This window comes from Acanthaster planci, linkage group LG13 (genome assembly GCF_054643075.1).
Source record: "Acanthaster planci isolate LZ-2023a linkage group LG13, COTS_SCS, whole genome shotgun sequence".
Classification (NCBI taxonomy): Eukaryota; Metazoa; Echinodermata; class Asteroidea; order Valvatida; family Acanthasteridae; genus Acanthaster; species Acanthaster planci.
In genome coordinates this window covers 4,708,179-4,730,565 of record NC_141789.1, presented here as the reverse complement: position 1 = coordinate 4,730,565, position 22,387 = coordinate 4,708,179, and the positions used below count along the sequence as shown (strand labels likewise).

The window sequence follows — 22,387 nt, the reverse complement described above, 5'->3', positions numbered from 1 at the left end:
TGCCGTGCACGTTGTGTCAACTGCTGCAATGCACGTGTAGTGACCGTGACATTGCTAGCCAGATCACTTGTTCTTTTAGCCATGTCATCTGCATTCGGTGTTTCTTTTACACAGTGGCAGGTCTTAGAGTCTCTAAATTAAGATAAAACTACTTTTGAATTAGAAGTACTTGTACTCATACTCGGAATAAGAAGTACTTGTACTCGTACTCGGAAGTACAAGTACTTGTACTCGGAAACCAGTACTTGTACTCGACTGGCAAAGTAGTCGCCCTGTCTTTGTACTCGGCAGTCAAAGTACTCGGCAGTACTTGGTACTCGACAAAAGTACTCGACTACAACACTGAAGGAAAGTCAACCACAACCTGGCCACATTACAAATGTACAGGTACATGTACACTGTAAATACAGTGGTCTATGCCCCTGGTCTTGTTCAATGATTTAACATAGCATACGTTACTGAATACGTATTTTAGAAAACAGATGGCTTAAAAGACAACAGAATGGAAAAAAAAAATGAAAAGACCACGGACCAATTAAATTCCATCACAAATGGTTAAAAGGTGTCAGCCTTTAATGAAAAGAAAATTTGGAGTGAAGTATTCAACAGAAATTCAACCACATAAACATGCACACGTATATACGTACACATACATACAAGTACATCTGTTGAAATTCAACCACATAAACATGCACACGTATATACGTACACAATACAAGTACATGTACATGTACTGTACATCTTGCATTGTAATCTTGCCAACACTGCACTGTACATGAACAGGTAGGTATGCAGCACGATGCATGGCACAGTGTGGTTTTTCATGACCCAACCCAAATAGCCAGCTCTGCACTAGTAATACATTCTACAAGTGCAGGTATCTACCACCTACACAGATGTTCCAATTGCACGCATGCCTAATTTGATAACGGCTGGAATTTCAGGCCATAAAAAAACCAGAGTTTCATTACCGGTACACAGCAGTAACAGGAATTATTTTTCTTCCTTTTAATAGCCAGAATGAAGTTAACAAGTGTTTGTCCGGGATGCCCTTTATTGTACTTTCTCATGGTAGTTACGATTGATATTCCAGAAAGATTTCGTCAGTGACCGAGTGAACTAAATGTACTGTACAATCTGTACTGTGTACAGAGGTCAATGGATACATGCATTTTTCCCTGACATCAAAAGAATCTGGAGGACAATTTCCAGAACTCTGCTGAGAACAATGTTTTTGTCTTACACTGTACATATACATGTAGTATACAGGTGAACTGAGGGTACCAAAAGGTGACACATTTTTTTTTCAAAGTTTGAGGGCAATTTTTTTAAAAGATTAGTAGAATTTTAAGCAATTTAGAAATATTCCCTCCACTTGGGGGAAATAAGTGGAAATTTGTAAAACAGCAAACGGTAGAATACACTGGAAAACGTGTCACCTCTCCATTTCTCCCCCCCCCCCCCGAAAGCACTTCTATTTCAAATGGCTAAAAAGCAACATTAGGCTGGTTCCTAAAACCAGCCGACCATTTGGGATTTTTTTTTTATCATGTCCTATTAAATGGGCATGTCCTCGGTGGTCAAATCTTCCTGCATCTGAACAGGAGCCAAGGAAGCTGACCAAATCCCACATACATGTACATGTAATCAATCAAACAACTTCATCAAAAGATCCTCTATTTATAATTTCGATCATCCAAGGTCGACTGAAATGAGAAGGGTTGGAACAACTGCTATGAATCTGATACAACAGTACTTGAAGGAAATTATACAACTGTAAAATGTGATGCCTTTTACATGGAATGTGACTCTCAAGATTAGTGTACGTGTTAGAGAGCATTTTGTACTTGAACACCAGTAATTTCAAACTCAATCCAAGTTCATTACATCTGACAAATTGGCAATGGAAAGCACGCCATAACTCGAATTCCTCTCCTGTTAAAGTGGTTGATGCAACAAGCAGTAAGGGAAATGACCACAAGCGGCAAGGGAAATGACCACATGAACATGCTGACGCCATACACAAAAATATAGAGTTTTGCTTATCCCTGTGAAACGAGTTCCAATCACCAGCACATTCTGCACACACAAACTTGTGCCAGCTGCCTTGGTATATCTGCGCCGGAATTATATTAACTAATTAATTAATAAAGCTCTTCCGTGCGTCTGATTGATATTTAAAGCACCATGAGATCAATAATGCCAGGTGATTCCTCATGCAAAGCCAGACAATCTCATCAGGGGGGGGGAGCCCGGTAAGCCAGATCTCGGGAGCTGAACTGCATCAGGCAGCAGTACACATCCCCCCTCCCCCCTCTCTCTCTCTCTCTCTCCTAGCAGCCGTTGAGTGAGGAGGCTCATGCCTTCTGGCGACAAGCAGCCTATGAGGGCTGTTGACACAGCACACGGGCCAGCCAGATTATTGCCTGCGGGCATGTGCTTCCAATCGACCTTAGCGGGCAGAGCATGCAAGGCGGTTTTTATCTTTTCCTTCTATGCCCCGGGTTGTCCTGTATTCAAGGCTGGCTGTGCTATGATCACTTTAATGCAAGTTATCTCAGAAAATTAAGTTGTGTCTTGTGTTGTTTATTTGCTTTACAACCCAGGGTTTTCATGCATAAAAAACATACCAAAAGACATAAAGGAAATAACTTGTTCCTCTATACAAAAACTGGTATAACTTGTTGATTTGGGTACATTTTGCCAACCTTGGGAAAAAATGTGCCAGAAAGTGTGGCAAGGTGAAACCTTGACAGGAAAAAAGTGTGCAAGAAGTTGAGCAACAAATGCCTTATGTATTTAAGGCTGCAAATATTCAACCCATAGCACTTTGCCTCAGTAACTAAAAGCAGGGTCTACAAGCACACATACCACGTGTAATTTCCTTGAAATTCTGCATAACACCAGGTCTACTCTGGCTGCTAAATACATAAATCTACAAAATGAAGGGCTGTGCCAAAAATTTGAATGTGCAAATATTCCACTGATTATCCAATAATCCAATGTCATTTTCCGACTTTGAAATGGAATATTCAAATCCAAAATTCATGAAAAGGGAAAATTTTCTCTGGTTTTAAACAAGAAAAATCACACTATGAAGGCTTGTTTCAAGCGTTATTGCGTACATTATTCCAACTGATTATGTGCTTTGTTCATCAACAATTTACTGGTCAGTACGACCAAATATTCACATATTCTATCTAACTGAAGGTCAAATATTCGAATAGTGAATTATTTGAATTGACGTAGCCCTAACAAAATGTTGGAAAGATTCGCCTCATAAGTCAAACATTTGCATGAAACACAACGATCATGCCCTATTCTCAGTTCGTTTCTGCTTGACACGAAATGTTACCTGCCAATTTTTATACATGAAATTTCCAGAAAACTTGTCTACCCGTAAAAACGAAAAAAATATTGGAGTCCTTCAGCACATCAAAGCTTCATTGACTAAGCCAAACCAAGCTACCTGCCAGAAAGCATACTGTGGTACAAATGTACGTGAATATCAGATTCAGGTCCTGAATAGCATGTCTGAATATTTCTTTGACATTCTGATTTTTAATGCATCCTACATGTATGCATGAGCAACTCAATGGGCAACAGTGGGGACTGCTCTTCCACAGAGATTGACATCTCAGTAAGGTTTACCTACTGCTTACCACTCGTCATTAGCTCCGGGCCTAATGACTGTGCAATGCCTCTCCATTTGCTGAATTAAATGCAAAGCAGCCACAACAGTGCACACACTGCCCACTCCGCCAGGGATGTTTAGTGCACGCGTCAGTGGACTTGAATGGCGCTGGTCGGCCCTCACTTAATGAGGCGTGAATGTCCTTGGATGAACACAGCAGTTCAGGCATGGAGGATTTTTCCCTCTTTTTCTCTGACCAGCACATTGAGTCATAGTATGCCATGACAATATACAGTACACATTGGCACATCACACTAAACACAAAACTCTGTTAAGCCACAATTTGTTTGAAAAAAAAAAAGGAATAGGTTGTTCAAATTACATAGACACTCATCTAATATCCACATCTGGAGAGTTGTTTGACATACATGTACACAGTTTTCCACAGGTCTGGGGCACACCGTTATCGGGCCTGTTGAGACAATAAGATTCTTTCCCCTGGTAGGCTTTCAAACTGAATGCTGGGATTAACCCTCCATGCTAAGATGCATTCTTGACACAGTCATATCAGTCAAAATCAGTCAAATTTCCCATATGTCTGTGTACTCGGGAATCAATTGGAAGGCATTTTTTACTGTTTTTGACGGTTAAAACAGAAGGAGGGTTAATAAAGGGTGGTCTAACTGTAAAGATACCGTACATGTAACTGTGCGTCGTTCGTGCCAGGGAAATTTGCTTGATAACAAAATGGAGACCCAAATTTTACATAAATGTACAAGTACCATATACTGTTACAATAGTCGAAAGAACAACCTGTTGGATTTAAGTTCTGTACAATGTACATGTACGTGTACTTTTACAAATGCACACCACCTGTTCGCGTAATCAATTGATAAAATTTCATCCACATATGTACATGTAGTTCAACACTGGTGCATGCACCGATACCAATATGTTTGAGTAGGCCTATCTTGTACACTTCCTATATCAGCCTTCATTTAATGGAGACTTTTCAGTGATTACAGTGTAAGGATCAACTGGGCCACTGAAACTGAAATTAAGCACTGGACCCAATGTACACATACATGTACACGTGCATGTAAATGTACACATACATGTACAGGTCTCCATGTGCATGTACATGTGCATACGTACATCTACCAGTACATCTCCTTTAATTAATGTGGAACCTACATACACATGTATATTGTACTTTTACAAATGCACACCACGTGTACACATAATTAATTAATCAAATTTCATCCACATGCACCACTGCTTTGAGTAAGGCCCAACATGTATATCACTTGTACACATGTATGCGGGGCCTTACTCTAAATGTCAAATAAGCAATCTTTGTTCCGATATATAGAAATGCATCCCTCCCCACAGAGGTTCGGTAATATTTTCAAATGCTTCAAAAACTACATACCGGTAGATTGAGATTTATCATTGAGATTTCCTCTTGCTGACCCCACTGGATATTCACTTTAAATTTTCCCTACAATAAAAAATTGTGTGAAAGGCTACATGTACATGTATGTCAAAAGTACATGTACCTAATGAATGAAAATAGTACAAATGTGTATACAGCAATTAAAATGCATTTCTAGCAAATGAAAACCGATTGAACTTACACATGCAAATTGATTCCTTCTTCAAATTCAAAGTACATTTACCGGTTATGTACACGGAGAAATGAAATCCAAAAATACATTTTCCACACCCCTGTACTTCAATAAAGACAATATGCATTGGCTGCCATCCCAGTGCTGTGCTTCAATAATGTAAAATGAAAAGTCAACAGCTCAACTCTCCTGGGATTTTCAATTTCCCATTGCAATTCATCGCACGCTCGTCGCACGCAACAATGAATGTTCATATCCAATCGCAGCTGCTCCCAGGCCGACGGTTCAGGCCATTGTGCACGGTCTCCCTCAGCACAGTCTCCAACATCCCATTGTCATGAAAAAAAGTGCAAAAATCGAGAAACTTCTGTAAAGAACATTCAATATTTTACCTTTTCAAATGAAAATTTGTCTTTTTTCCATTTAAGGGCTGGAATGATATTTCTAACAAGGAACAATACTTGTGTATGTATGTGTACATACCCTTTTCTGCTCACTTGTTGAACTCTTTTAGCACTGTTCAGTGACTCTTCTTCTTTTAAAATTTAGTAATTTCCTACTTGTAATGGTGCCACGATAGTCACAAAAGTCTGAATTCATTGTTACCGGTAGCATATTCTTTACTACCGGCACATACATGTACAATACAAGTAGATGTGCCTTACTGTTCAAATACTCATTTGATCAATTTTTTTTCTTTAGAAATTCAGGATTCTAAGATTACATTCTAATGTAATTTGGAAACAAACCAAAGTAAAGGGTCAACAATCAACAGACTTTTATAATAAAAGTCAAATCATGTGATTTTTACTTGTTCGGGATATAATCCCTGATGAATAGTGCCATGGGTCTTGCAAGTTACTGCAATGCAATGAGACAAAGGTGTACTGCAACACCATGTTCATCTCTTGTGAGCGAGGTTCTGAAACAAATTGGCGGACTCAACATTTCTTGGGGCGTGTGCTCTGTCATTCATCTGGAGACGCGTCAGTCAGAAGATGTTAACAGCCCGAAATGTTCAATCCACCTGTTCTTTCCAGAACCTACATGTACCTCACTCACAAAGGAGATTCATCTGGTAACTACTGCAAAGCTTCATCTCGCTGGGACGTCCACCATGCCAACCTCACAATCCTATTCCAATTTAATCAGTAGTTTTGTATCGGGCAGTCGCTCTTCACACATGAAAAACCACAGGCCAATCTAATCCAATTGGTTATGCCCATGCAGTTTTTATCTTCACCTTCAACGCTGGATAGATTACTACAAAATTAATACTATCATAGATTGCTATAAAACTAATATTATCATATACCCTTATCCTGTTTATCTTCCAAATACGAGACAATGTGCAGCTTAGTATTACATACTTTCTTCGTTTAGTGTGTACATGAGCATGTACAGAGTGAATCTGACTATGGATGTAAGCTGTTTTGTATCATTCCATTCATATGCACATTACTGCAATTAAAGCCTCCTTTCCATACAAGCATTTTCTGTCCATTTTTGTGTAAGCTGAATAGTTTAAATGTAATTTCATATGCTGACCTATGTACATGTACGTATACACTTATATGTAAAACAAAAAATGGACTGAAAACACACTTGTGGAAAGATGGCTCAAAACTCTTGAAAAACAAACAAAAAAAATGGGACATACATGTTCCAGGACACTCAGGATTTTCATGACTGAGTGTACCCTGAAATATTGACATACATGTACATGTATGTACATGTACACTGCTAATTCACAGCAAATACCCACATTTCGACCTTGGCAAATTTCACCATAAATGCTCTGTGACATCAAATTTGCATTCTTGTTTGTTTTAGAAAGTCACAGGGTGAAACAACAGAGCGAAACCACTACTCAGTGAAGTCAAACAATCCATTTCTTGTCAGTTAATTTACGACATCGCTCTTTTCCCTGCACTGGGGAAATATCCCTGCACTGGGGAAATATCCAAGAGGAACAAGTCTCAGCAATGAAGGGCTCAAAGTCATGCCCACCAAGAGGACCCTCCCCTGATATACTTACAGGTATGGAGGCACTCGGTGATGGTAGTAGCGTCGATGAGGTAGCCGTTACACAGCTTGCAGCAGATCTGTTCATTGAGATCTACCAGCTTCACCCGCCGGTCCATCTGGAAGGGAAGAACAGAAAGTAGAAGCGCATGATGATACACATCCATGTGCATTTCAAGTTCCACAAGCTCTAAACCCTTTGAAACCCACTGGGCATTCTCTCAACCCGTTGAACCCTTCCCGAATCCTCTAATATCCTCCTCCTCGCAGGAGAACCAACATCAGTGAATTCATTGGGTGGTTAACAGAAAAACTTCCATGCCACAATGTACATGTATGTACATGTATTAAAGGTGTTCCTAGCTCTATGGGTTAACAGTGGCCGATTGAGTCAATTTGACAAGGCCAGATAAGTTCTAAACAACTGAATACACTGGGCCTGGGTTGTAAAAGAAACCTCACTGAGCTTAAAGTGGAGCCACAATGGGCATGTACATGTAGCCTCACAAATTGTTGGTGCAAGAAATAGGGCTGGCTAAATGCGGAGCTGGCTCCGAGAGGTGGAGCTACCGCTATGACAACTTTCAGGGGCAAGTTACATGCAGCTTGCTCTGGAGCTAGCTCTGGACACAGCCCTCCATCTGAATGCTTTATGTACAGAACACTGTGCAAATGAGTCTGGACAAAATTATCTGACAGAACAATATCTAAAATAAAAGGAAAAAACAATCAGTTTTGGGATTCGTGCCACACATTACTGATTACAATATAAACAGTGTACAACATAAACATTGCCCATATACACAATGACATTTATGTACAAGTACATGTACATGTACACCATCAAGATACATGTAACTCACATGATATTCTAAGATTTGACACTCGGTAATCTGATCCTCCCAGGGTCAACACAATGCAATCTTTTAAAAACCCTTGAAAATCTCAGAGTTTCAAATATGTTTCTAAGTTTTGTTTCGCTATCTTACATGTAAGAGGTATTTTGGCACTTTTTTCAATTTTTATGCAAATGCCAATTTCCATATCCGCAAAGCAAAATTATTGTCACCCTCATCGTCAACATTAAATCCCTTCATTTAATGACACCACGATTTGTTCACAAATATCCTTTTCTTTGGGGATTCATTGTTGAGTAATTAAAGTAGAAGTACATGGTGATGAAAGAACAAATACACCTATCTCTTTCCAGGAAATATTTTAAATCAGTAAATTTCGGGTTCCCAATCTGACCAGAAACACATATAAACTGATAAGTATCTTCCTTGAATGGCATCACAGCAACAATGCCTTCGGTTGTCTGGGAAAGCATGAACAACTGTTTTCAACAGACCTTACCCTAAATGATATCAGACCCTTTTCGTTGATGTACATGCACATTGAAGAAGAGTATAACATCGCATAAAAAGGGCATCAAAGAAAACTGGCCCCTTTAAAGAACCACTTTTTGGACAGTTATCAGGAGAGGGTTTGTGCTGCCACACAGAGCTACATACACAGTACACTGTATGTATGCACAGATGAACAAACAGAAAGGAAAGCTACAATTTCCATGTTTCACCCCTCCTTGTGATTCACGGGAAATGACAAGTTAGGGGGAAAATTGAGCAAGGGCAGTACCTGCAGTCTAAGCTGCACACATACAGCAAGCTCAAATACAGTACATGTACATATGTACATGTACATGAAATGATGCATGATGCATAGTGTCCATGTATCGAGTCTTCTGATTTGATGCACTTCATCTTCTTCCGGATTTTCCTCAGGAGGTATTTTCACAACATCCTTATTGATGAGCAAGTTCATTCTTACAAATACTTGATCTACAGCCTACAGGCTCAGCCTTACAGTTACAAGCAATGGTACCATTTAAGCAACTTCAAATTTAGTCTAGAGGTTTACCATGTGACATCCTGAAACCTGGCTCCAAATCAGGCAGAGGATCTTTTTAAGCGGTAAGATCATGGTTAACATGATCATCTTTATTTACCTTTACCTTTCATGTCTGATCACTTCAGTGATTATTTGCTTATTTCTCAGCAAGTTTTGAACATGGTTACTGACACTCTTCCACTTCCACATATGTCTACAAATAAAGGAAATAAGTCTTTACTCCTTTTAACTTTTACACTGGTCATAAGATTCTAGATTAATGGAAAGGGTTATTTGGAACTCATCAGAATTTCGGTTTCTACGCGGTTTGGACATAAAGTGTGTGCATGTATACAAGCCTCCGTAAGGTACATGTAGATTAATCTTGGGTGATCTGCTAGCTCTTTCAAAGGAGACCAGAACAAAAGGCGTGCTGTGCAACTTGAGTATGCATGTACAGTGTACATGTACAATGTACCTTCCACATGGGCTCCTTACCATGCCCTCCGGGCAATGAAATTTGCTGATAGGGTTGTGCACTTTTGCACCTTTTTCTCTGAGTCACCCCAATTGCAGAGAAAGGGGCATTTCTCTTTTGCAAGCACTGACTGGAGAACACTTGCATTATACCATCTCCAAACAGTAGTACCATCTCTAAACACTAACATTATTACATACATGTACATGTATGAGGCTTATGAACTGTTTTCATGTATACTTTACATAAAAATGCCATGGGGAAGTACGTGTACTTTGGTGCTTCAGAGATAAAGAAGTCCCCGGTGAATTTTGCTTCAATACTGTGAGCAATGATGGAGGTCTGGACAGGCAGAATCTGCCACTAGCAAAGTTACATGTAAAAGGCTACAGAGTGGGCCCTACGATGGGCCTACATTTATGTCCACTTTTGAGACAAAAAGATAAGTGGTTGGAAATGCCACATGAGATGTGTGACCAGAAATTCATGTGCAGTGTAGCAGCTGCATGTACTGTACTGGGTAAATGTACATGTACTGGGTACATGAACACGTATGCATGCACAAAATGGTGTACACTAGAAACAGTGAGCTAAACATAGTGTACCATTAGCAATATATGTATGATGTACCACACACTAAGGGTACTTATTAATTAAAGCAACTTGATTTCAATTCCTAAGAAAAATACACTGTACCAGTACGTGTGCATGCAAAACCTACATGTACACGTGACATGTTACTCATTTACACAATTTGGTTGGTCTACAGTAGGAGGAACAAACACTACACTCCATGGTTCAGACATTTCAACACATACTCGCTCCAAAAATATCACACTTTATCATTCTCTTTATCCACAGAGCAAGACACTCTCACATGCTTACTACATGTAAGTGCAGGGACAACACGATGCAGAGCCCCGCCCACAGCAATTTATTAAGTGGGGAGCCCTGGGGCAGGCCAGAGGGGCAGGCCAGAGGATCAGGCCTCTCTGCGGGAACATGTATTTGAATGATACCCCCCCCATGAGCAATAAGACCACAAGACACTGTATCAAGGTTCATTTGATATTTAATCAGAGTTACTGTGCATAAGAACAAGTAGGCACATCTCTGTGATTGAGGGGAAAAAGCAGGTTATTAATGTACTTAAGATTTGCTTCGGGCTTACATGTTCATACATGTACACATTGTAGAGTGTACTTTCCAAGGTACATGTACCAGTATATAGTAAGGCCCAATGCCCAATTTCATGCCTCTGCTTGTCACAGACTTCTATACTCATTCTTTGCTTCAAGACATTTTGCGATATCACTACGGTAACTCTGCAAGTACCTAATCCTAAATTTAAACTGGATGTACATGTACACTAACATTAATCCTAGGACCAAATTGCTTGCTAATCTGTGAAGTAAAGGTAACCATCAGAGTATCACACATCAGAACTTCAAGTTAAAACCCTTCAAAGTTATTTAGCCTCACTACCAGATGAAGCGTCAACCAATTATCGATTATTGGTCATAGTCATGATTATAAAGCACGTACTGGTAGAGCGCAACGTGGTTCTCAGCCACAAGTACACTGTACCGTTGATCTCCATGCCGAGTACATACAACATTGGGCCGGGGGCCAGGCTGTGGCTTGTGTTCGTGATGGTCGGCCTAGTCACCCGCATGCAAGCCGAGTCTCCTACGGCCAGTACGGAAAGCTAAAATTCATGGTTTGTACAAATCCTGGCCTTTTTTTAGCATGTATTATGTGTTAACAGGCAAACTTAAATAGACGGACAAAAGGTGTCCACAAATTTCGACAGAAGTTAAGGGGCTCCCGGCAGTTACGTGTCAAGGGGAGAGGGTATTATCCAGCAAGGCTTTGGCACATTTCTGTTGCTAGCAATTTCCTCATATCTCCGGATCTGTCCCATTTTAAAAGTTAAGCCGAATACATTTTTTTTAAGAGATAGAAAACTTTTCCAGAACACGCAGGCACAGATAGGTAGTTTCTTTAATAAATTAGACTGATGATGCGAGTCAATAACAACGATTAACAATCATAATCTCTTGGGCCTGAATTTAAAAACAAAAAAAATCACCTATTTTGAGATTGAATATTTTGAAATTGCACATTGTTGGGGATTCATCACCCGATAACCAGACAGAGCTCCAGCATGACCATAAACGTCAATCTCCCAAGCCAATGGATTTTAAGCCCACTGACAAAAACTGTTCGGCGACATGATTTCTTCACTGTTGAAAAACATTGACAAGAATATCAGAAGGCACTTATGATTACAGAGGACTCCAAGCAACTACATAGTACACATGAATTGGAGTTTTCAGCGTTTTGATGTAGGCCTACGCGAGGCTGAGAGTTTTAAAAGAGCATCTCCCCACCCCAAAAACCATACGATTGAATTAGGAGATTTTTTTAAAACTTCAACACAGTCTAGCTATCTGTCCGTAGCTCTAAAATCCAACTCGTCACAGCCAATTACCACTTCAGTCTGCTTATTGTATATTTAGTTTATGAATAAAAAAAAGGAAATGCCAATCAACAGCACGATTTGTGCATTACCGCACGTACGTGCGCCAGTACAGCTTCTGCATACTGTGTTCCTGATCAGTATATGATCACTCTTGCCTGTTCATTACCATCATTATGCCTACGACGGAATCCTCTCTTTTATTCCTCCATTATCAAGATAAGTTACTGTTTCATTTTATAAAAATCAGATCTCTACAATATTGTGTATTTATACATCTTTAGCCAATAAAAACTCTACGAACAAATTAAACATGTTAAACACTTCTGAGAGATCATTGATGAACATATTCCCATAAAAGAACATACATATATGCATATACAAAGCCTTCTATGCTGACCAAGGTTATTCTTATAAAATAGCAGGTAGCAAATTTAGCAAATTTACATTTATAAACCGAAATATAAAGAAGAACAAATTCTGAACATTTTAGGGGTAATCAATAGGGGGTTAATTGGTCAGTCTGAAGCCAACGATCCGACAAAAACGGAACTGCATTTTTATATCGTCTCAACGGCACGCGGGTTAAAGCCGGGTACCAGTCACGGCCTCCGTGTAGCAAGCATACAACAGACTTTCACTGGAAATCGCGCCCACATAGTGTATGCACGCAGCTCGGATTCCTGTACGTGCGTGCACTTTACAAAGTAAAGAACGGATGAATTACGTCTACAAAAATAACGTTGTCTCTCACTTATTTTCCTCAATTTTGCAGTCCATGGTTCGTTCTGAAATTCCTAAACCCCCAGATGGATAGATACATGTACATGTAAGGCAACGAAGAACTTGTAAACGTGAAAAATTAGTTTCTTCAACAAGGTAAACCAAGAACAAATTAGAACCCAATTTGTGGTCATTTTGTACACAACTTTTATACCCTGGACGTCAGTCGTAATGAAATGAAGACAACGTCCAACCTAGGCAACACAGCAACATACCGTAGTAGTACATGTACATGGACCAGCATTGTTAGACATGAAAAAAAAATTCTGAATAAAGCTGTTCAGAAATTTACAATTTTGTGACTAAAAATGTATTTTTGAATGGGAATACCGCTAGATCATTTAAGACCAGCTCAGGGGAATGCACACTGATAATATAATATCCCTCACCTTCACCTTGGGTGTCATCAGCATACACGTAGATTCTCCTGAATCCAGTCATACAGGAATGTTTAAAACGGGCCGAGTACATATTTATTACTTTATTAAAAACCAATTACTGTTTGCTGTTAAGTCTGTCAACAGTTTAAATTCATGAGGTTGAAATTCTGAAGACACTATCAACTTGTAATTACATGTACATGTAAGTGGCAGTCATATGAAGCAGCAGTGCATGACACTATTGGGCACTGAAAAGGAAACGAGGACAAACTGGGGAAATTGATGTCTAAAATGAGGCTTTTCCTTTGAAATTATATAATTTCATGAAACTAATTTCCTTCATTTGATAGAAAATGCATAGAACCACATTACATACAGTGAAGGCAGGTGATCAACCTGTTCCCTTTCTATCATTCATACTGCAAAGTGTACATGTATATGTGCAGTGGGACTAAGAAGTACTGTACATGTACATGTATACTAACTCAAGTGACACTCAGTACACTGGAACTAATGGATCCCCACTTCACAGGAATCCTCCCACCCTTTTTTGGTTTCATTCCCAGAACAATCTGAAACAATGAAACCGGTTTTTGTTTCTGTGTCTATGAAAAACAGGTCATGAAACTGCCTTCAGAATGCTCTCGCTTTAAAAGTAACCCTATGTTACATTAGCTTCAGGCGAAGTTTGGGATTGGCTTTGATAAATACTTCATACGATGTATTGTGTAGTTAACAAGCTACCATTGGACAACAGAAAAACCGAAGTAATGTGCCCTGATTTGATAAGGTTGAAAGAGTCGTTTCAACTGCTTGGGGAGTTCTTAATGACACAAGAGCTCCATTAGGGCAATTCTGAGGAACAAGCAAAAGCAACAGTGATCCCCCCCCCACTGAACTGTGCAAAAATGCACCTGAGCCACTTTTGAGTCCTTAGACCAAATCTTGCACAGTGTTTACGCAATAGGAATCCTCAACAATTTAAAATCCATAAAACATTCAATTCACGAGTCACACATCAAAACAAACAGCTCAAATTCCTCAATCTAAAACAAACTAAAACTCAAAAATGGCTCCGATGGCTTGTGGCTCATTTTTGCAGAGCGGGTCACAATTGCAAGTAGCTAATCTGGGCATCAGCCACCCTCACAGACATGTATGCCCTCAAACCAGTGCACAGATTGGACTCAAAACCAAAATGACCCAGTACCTGAAAACTGTTACGAGCTTCAGCTGCATCTAACCAGCAAGCAACATATTTTCAAAACAGAAGCAACAAACAATTAAAGGGGTTCAAACTCACATCAGTATTGAGTTTGCAACCACTAGACCATGTTGCTGCACAACTCACTCGTAATCCAATTAACTTTGGACAGCCCTTGGCTTGATAAAATAAATTGGCCATGCCAGCGCTACATGTACATACTCTTTCCAAGTGCAGCACAACATTTGTGTACACATTCTTGCTATATCGTCACAGCATGGCTGGTATCAACTCATAATTTCTCCGTCAACCAACATGCATCGGCACGGCTAAACAAAGCAATGAACTCCAGAGTGATGATCAATTTGTATTTGCATGTACATCATGACGATGATCCAATTAGTAACAGGTGCTATGCATCTCTCTCTCCGTCCCCCCTCTCCATCTCGCCACCCAAGCTGCAGCAAGCCGACCAATAATATGCAGCCAAATTAAAACACTCAGACGAAGAAGAGGCAAACTCTGGGTGTTTTTGACGGGTTCATCCTCTTTCATTTTACCACGGCCCCCCAAAAAAGCTACACGTAATTGTTTTTCCAGCTGAGATTAAAATTTGGCTGTTGGCACCATCAGGATCAGCAGTTCAGACCCACATGTACATGTACATTATGTGCAGGTGCTAAATACCTGTCATTCTAATGGAAAGCTGCACTAGTTACATGATAACGCACATTGCATATACATGTTTATAAAACCTTCAAATATCAGAGGAAATGTACATGTACCGGTACATGTGTGTTTGTATGTACAATTGTACATACACACATCCATGTATATGATTGCACACAAAAATTCCTACCAACCTCCATACCCTTTTTTGAGGGGCAACATTACTAGAAATGTACATTTTGGGAGCCTTTGACCACGCATGCATTACAAGTTCCTGTTCATGTACAGGGGGTACATGTACATGTAGTTTTGCACATTATGCGAACTTCAAACAAAACTGCAATAACATGCCTGCCCCTTGAACACACACAATGTTGTGTGTTTTGCGAGTTCAAAACGAGAGAGGAAACTCTCTGGTGACGTTTGTTGGAACAAAAAGGAAATGTATGATAAAGCCTGCCTGCAATACTTGATCCCGAAAACCAGGCAGCCACACAGCAAACCAGTTCAAGCAGAACCCATTTCGAATGACAGTAAATCACGCATGAATCATTTGGTAAAGAGATTCTGGATATTGACTGCACTCCAGCTATCAGCAAAAAGGCATACCTTGTACACATCACAAGCTGAGGTATCAGCACTGCAATGATTATTCATTTTACTGGGGCAGGAACATAATGTACATGTACAATGCACAGTGGTATGCAGAATTTCAGAATGAACAATTGCTGGGGAGAAATGCTCCTCCTTGTAGGCACTTGTTTTGTAGCACAGACTTCATATAAGGCCTTTTTGAAACAGAAAGGCAGATTCAGAGGAACAAATTGATCCTAAAGTTGTACATGTATGCGTGCATAAATTCCTAAAATAAGGGTGTCCGTTTCTGTGAAACTGTAACACAAATTGAAACAATCTACATGTACATGTAGGATTCAAAACAATCATTAGACAAGAAATGACCTCTTTTTTAAAATCACATGCAGCTGACTGGTTGACTTGGCATTAAACTCTTCAAGTGGATGCACTTGACAGATTAGGGAAAACTTGATGTGCAAATTTAATTTGCAGAGAGCGTCGACTCGTCAGATGGAATGATTGTCAGATGTGATTATCAATGCTGAGCTGGTCATTACGACTTGTGAGACCTGTCACTGGCGATGGTTATCAACACCTGGGTAAGAGTTTGATTATTGCCACGGACAAATGACAGTCAATAATCATACAGAAAAATCCAGACAATGGGGGAAAAATGAGTGGACAACAGGGAAAAGGCCCCTCGGTGAGAGAGATCGAAGCGTAGGAGGCATAGAGACTGAGATGCCCACGCCAGCCTGGATCCCGTTGCGATGAGATGAATCGAAGGCTCTTGTCACAAGCGTGGTGAACTGTAAGATGATACGGCATAAGCAAAATAGCAGGTGATCACTTTATTAATTGATCATGGGTCAATTTGTAGTTTACGGCATGTACCTGTCTGATGCAAAAGGCCAAGGTAGTAACAATATGCGTATCTCTACGGCAATTTTTTCACACTTGGACAGAGTTTGAAATGTCACTACTGACACAGTATATTCTCTAAAATAAAACCAGAAAAGGCTTGAAATTTCCCACACGCAACACCAGAAAACAAATGATCCAGGGGTTTGCAGTTTTCCCATAGACAGATAAGCATCCAGTCGTTGAACTGTGTTGATGAACTTTGCCATCGCCGAATCAAGTTCACTTAAGTCAGGCCTGATTAGGCCAGTTGGGCGGCTACCGGTACAAAGCCGGCCCACGGGTAATCAATTCCTGTGCCAGAAATAATACAGCCCTCCCAGCTGAGTAATACAGTGATCCTGCCAACCCCACTACCTGCGTCCAGGGTCACACGGGGTCAAGAATGTTGTTGACATTATCCAGTAGTCAACAAATCAAATCTCTGATAGGCACACACAGCCACTGTGTACCTTTGCCAGGTACACACCAGCCTACACCTGAACTTCATTGTTGTGGAAACCCCATTGCGAGACATTGGGCCACAAATCGAGACATTGGGCCACAAATCGAGACATTGGGCCACAAATCGAGACATTGGGCCACAAATCGAGACATTGGGCCACAAATCGAGACATTGGGCCACAAATCGAGACATTGGGCCACAAATCACACGTTTAAGAAACAGAAATCCTGAAGAAGGGAACTCAAGTTTCCCTTCGCAAGCAAGATAGGACAATACAGAGTAGGCTTTCTAGGGTGAGATTTAGGCATTTATGGAGGTCATGCTTACAACATTCCACAATTTGCAAAAAAATTTGATTTATCTGGAATGCAGTGAGTAGCAGTAATGGGTATCATGGCCCGAACTGTGGAAAGCAAGAGGCGCTAAGTAAGGGGAGAGTCAAACAAAAAGGTTTCAGGAAAATCTTTTTATGCTGCAAATGAAAGGCACAGCAGGCACTCTACACAAGGAAACAAACATTTAACAACTGTGACATTTGAGGTCCAGCATTGTGAATCAATGCCATCCACCTGCCAACAATTTATTTTCTGAGACTTAAAGATTTAACGCCGGGAACTCAGTCCTCATATTGATGGAGCAAATTACAACTGCTCCTTTGTACACTGCTGAGTGTTTGTCATATTGCAAATAAGCCTAACTTTTTTCCAGTTACAGAGAAACTGTGAAAGGTACAACACTAAGATTTACACTAAATAAATATACCACAACTTTGTATGGCCATTGCCAACTCAAGTATGAATCTCTCATTTCAAACCTAGAAATCCAACAATTTTCTCCATCTGGAAACAAACAGATAAAAATCCACAGAGCAACGGGTCAAACAAGCTCCTTCCTGTACATGTGCCAAGAACATATTAAATAATTCATATTGAAAGCATACTTCCATATTCTAGTCTTCCTGTACACAATGCTTCCATGTGGTCTCCCTTTTTTTTTTCCTCACAGCTGGGCGTGAACACCTTCCCAGGAGACACCCACTTGTGCCAGCGCTGTGTGTTTTGTAATGCTATGTGTGTGTCACGGGGACAAAAAGTGGTTCCCCGTAGAGAGGTTTATCAAGCACTGGGGCCATCTGATGGTTGAATATTGATTAGCTCCTGGGTGTGCATATATACACTGGAACAGCCCAGACACTAGGAAAAAAAATTACAGAAAAGCGTGACTACACAGCCTATGGATGGTGAAGAACTCAAACCAGTAAATCAAGGCTTTACACTAGGGATTACAAGCCATCGCCTCCTGGCAGCTTGAATTTCATGTGCTGTACTTTACTGGCTTGTGACTGCTGTCTTTAAAGGAAATGTTATAGTGTTAAAACAAATTTTGGGGCTTGTTCATTTGTTATATTTAGACAAAATTGCTGAAACTGTGTATGGCATTTTAATTTTAAGCATTTTGTTTCCGCCTAGCTCTGAAGTGGTTCTTGCCACGTGTATGTTTGAAATATTTTGAAAACACTAGGCCCTCCATAATTTCAAGGCAATGGCGTTGATAGAACATTTACCCACATATAAACTTTCAACGAAAAAAAACAATCAGAATTTGTGGGAGAGCACAGTTCTAACCCCCCCTCCCCCCGGCCCTTTTTGCTAGGGACCCTCCGCAATTCTCCAAAGTCCTTTAATTTGGGAGGTGAAAAAAAAAATGGATTCTCTCTCAATCCTCCAAAATATCTTGGAAATGTTATGTGGAGGTGTGCCTACTGCCTTCCGGCAATTCCTGTCATTATGTAGCTGACAGATTTTTGTATCTTGGGCCTCATCCATGATCAACTGCAGCACTGCTAAAAGCTGCCGTGCATACATGTACAAACAGTACATGCAGAAGATGGTAGAAAAGATGAGCAGAAATAGTTTGGCTGGCCTCACGAAGCAGGTACATGTATATATGATACATGTTAACACAAATATTATGCACAACACAAGCACATTGGGTCATTACACCCTTACATGAATGTGTAAGCTCTATAGCTCTTCTACAGCATGCTGTAACTCCACTTGAAGCAACCTGGGACTTCTTCCATCCCCAATCCACAAAATTTAAGTCACACAAATTCCAGAATCATGCACTTTTCCCAAACAACATCTCCCATTTTTAGCACTTCTGGATGTGCATGAGGCCCTGGCTTAATCCTGTACTAAAGCCACATACATGTACAGTACAGTGTACATGTATGTGCACTCTCAGCAGACAGCCCAGAGGGGTAGGAGTGCACCTCCATGCCTATTCAATCACAAACGGTCTGTGTACAAAGCCGGGCTCACGCTCTGTGCATCATCCGTAACAGGCTTCAATGACAGCCAGAAGAGAGACAGAGAGAAAAAAACAGCCTCAAACCAAAGCGTTAAGTAATGAGTCCTAAAAGGTAAACGTGCAAATGTTTGTAGGGCTGGAAACTGGATGCTACTAGTGATGTGACTGCAATCGTCTCTCACTCAACACTAAAAACTAGTGACCAGATGGTACGAACACATTGAGCAGGAACGAAACATCAGCTTGTCATTTTTTAATCTGTACATGTGCATGACGTCTATAAACATATGTACAGGGTCCATTTTTTTTCTCTTGAAGAATGAAGGAGGGCTGATGAATGAGGCAATCCCCCCTCCCACAAAAAGAGAACAAATTTTTGTTTTAAACTATAATGATGAAAACATGACTTGTGGTACTATTTCGGATCGTTCCCTTAATAAATCGTGTCAAAAGCTCCAAAATTTTGCCTCACCCCTTGAAATGCCATACAATGTTACATAAAGTTGTTTCCCACCTTTTTCGCTCCCCAAACAATGCCCCCCCCCAAAAAAAATTTAAGTTCTGGATCCATCCTGCTGTACAAGCCAGCTCCACAATAGGAAGTCTCTTGTTCCATACTCAATGATCAACAGCATCTTCCACGAGTGGCCCTCTGTTCCATCAGAGTTAAATAAAACGGGCTTGACGGTAAACTGAAAATGTATTCTACAGGTGTTGCACATCCCTCTGGTGCGTATCGCATGCCGGCCTAATGCAAGTACCAAAAATGTGAACAGTTTTGAGTTTCTGTATGAGAGCCGTCTTGTCACCACTTCCCCCGCTACCATGATATACCGACAAGCGGAGGCCACAGAACAGCGTGCATCTATTCGTGTGTACAATGGTAAGTAAAGCCGTGCACTTGCCATGGGGCAGGAATATCGGATTTTCAGACGTTGAGTGTGTAGAACGATCGTTTGGTGGGAGAGTTAACACTTGGCGCATATAATGTTCTGTTTGCATATATTGTGCAGCGTATGTCCAGGGATGATTTGCACTCTGGCAGTAATCACGTCTACTTCAGCCGTTAACAGTTGGAACATTTCAAAATCCTTTCAATTGAGGTGCTTACAATCCATCCAACAGACTCTGATTTTCTTCTGTCGCTCTTTGTTGTACATTACATATACTTAATGGTTTGGCGATTTTGTAAAACACGCAAGTGCTTTATCATGTTTTACTGATCCCGATTCTAACAAACATGAATGAAATTTCAAAAGTGAAGCCAAAGTGAAAAGTGACATTTGTGGACTGATTTGTGTCATGGCCATAGCGCACGCATGTACCTGAGTTGTGCACGTGCCTTGTAAACCCAGAGATAACTGCTTCAAACCAGCAGCAGATTTCTGTTGTGAAAAGTTAATCTCCCCGACCCCCCCCCAAAAAAGGAGACAGGTATCAGTTCTGTTTAACCCATGCATCTCAAGGGCAAGTCAGCAGGGCCACTAAGTAGGCACAAGGACCCTCTATCCTACTCCAGTGAGAGCTCTTGACATTGCAGTAAGCCCAGCACAGTTGCATTTGTCACAAGGTTAGGAGTTCCAATTGCACACATTCTGCCAAACAAACCTGCGGCCTCACAATGCTATGACCTTCAGTAAAATGACACACACACTTGTGGCAGGCACTGGGGGCATGGCCTGTGGCCCTAATAACACAATGGCAGACCCTGGCTTGACACTGCTGAGGATTACCACCTATTCATTAGGTCTCGACCCCAGTTACAAAGAGAGCATGGGGATTTCAGCAATTTTCAGTCTAAAAAAAGGGAGAGGGAGGGCCAAGTCAAAAGTTCAATGACTTGTCAACTGCAACTGCATACTTTTTACCTCGGACAAGAAGCTGAAGTCTGAATCTTAACAGACAAGCCATGAAAACAACTCAGATGCACAAAAAAAGACTTGTCTTAGTTTCAGTTAGCAGCAAGCATTTACAGGAAGCACAGAAAGCAGATAACCCAAAGTAAAACATGGGTACGCGGGCACCTATCCAATTGTTTAAAATTTAGCTCAATACTTTAAAAAGAAAAAAAGCTTACACCCATTGTACTTGCAAATAAATACTTCAGACAGTCTCCCTATTCAATAATATGCAACTTGACAGTGTATTAACATTTGATAATGCCCGCTGCATAAATCACGAGCTGGCACCTGGATCCAAGACAGTTTCTATGATTCTGATTGGTCATGAGTCTGTGTGCATGCAGCTTGCCACGCACAAACTAATTGGACAGTTTGCACAAGGAATATTCCATTAAATTGACCAGGGTGATCAGGAAACTGAAAGGAAAATTCTAGAACAAAATCGTTTGAAATCCATCATATGCTGACTTGTTTTGACTCCCTGACTAAAAGAGAATTTATGAATGGGAATAAATCTGTGCTTGGCCGGTCAATGCCCTTGCCTGTGGCTCGGGCTTGGTCCATCCAATAAGACCGGCCAAGCACAATTTATTCCCTCATTCAAGCTGCTAATTCTATCTTACTCAATATGCTCATCTAATCAACCTTTGGACAAAAATAAAAACAAAACATGAAATCCACATCAGCACCCCAAGTGTTCTGGTTTTCATTTTAAAATTTCTCTTCAATTATCTTTGAAAACATTTTTTCTTAGAAACTCGCTGAGCAATTTGTAAAGTTGGTTATAGGTACCCATTTCCAAAACTACATGTAGTTCCTCCCATTGATTAAAGGTTACACGGTTCCAATGCACACCCCTGGTTTCACTGGAACAACTAAGGAAGGTGCCCATTAGTCACATATTTGACTGATGATTGAACATTCAAATTTGTATTACTTTTAAAAAATGAGATATTTGGAGGTGAATATCTGTGAAGTAAAATGAGAAAGATTCAATTATTTGGTTACAAATTTGCATTCTAAATGCATATTCAAGTATTTTAAACACATATTCCAAG

General features: G+C 40.4%; 1 protein-coding gene across 2 annotated transcripts in view; it reads right to left on the bottom strand.

The window, feature by feature from the left end:
• pcgf3 (polycomb group ring finger 3) overlaps nt 1-22,387 on the bottom strand; it is a 60,980-nt gene that overhangs the window by 31,062 nt on the left and 7,531 nt on the right. For both annotated transcript variants that reach the window (XM_087144716.1, XM_022238634.2), the window contains exon 2: nt 7,301-7,406. In XM_087144716.1, the coding sequence (XP_087000842.1) occupies nt 7,301-7,406 (106 nt within the window). The remainder of the gene's footprint in view (nt 1-7,300; nt 7,407-22,387) is intronic.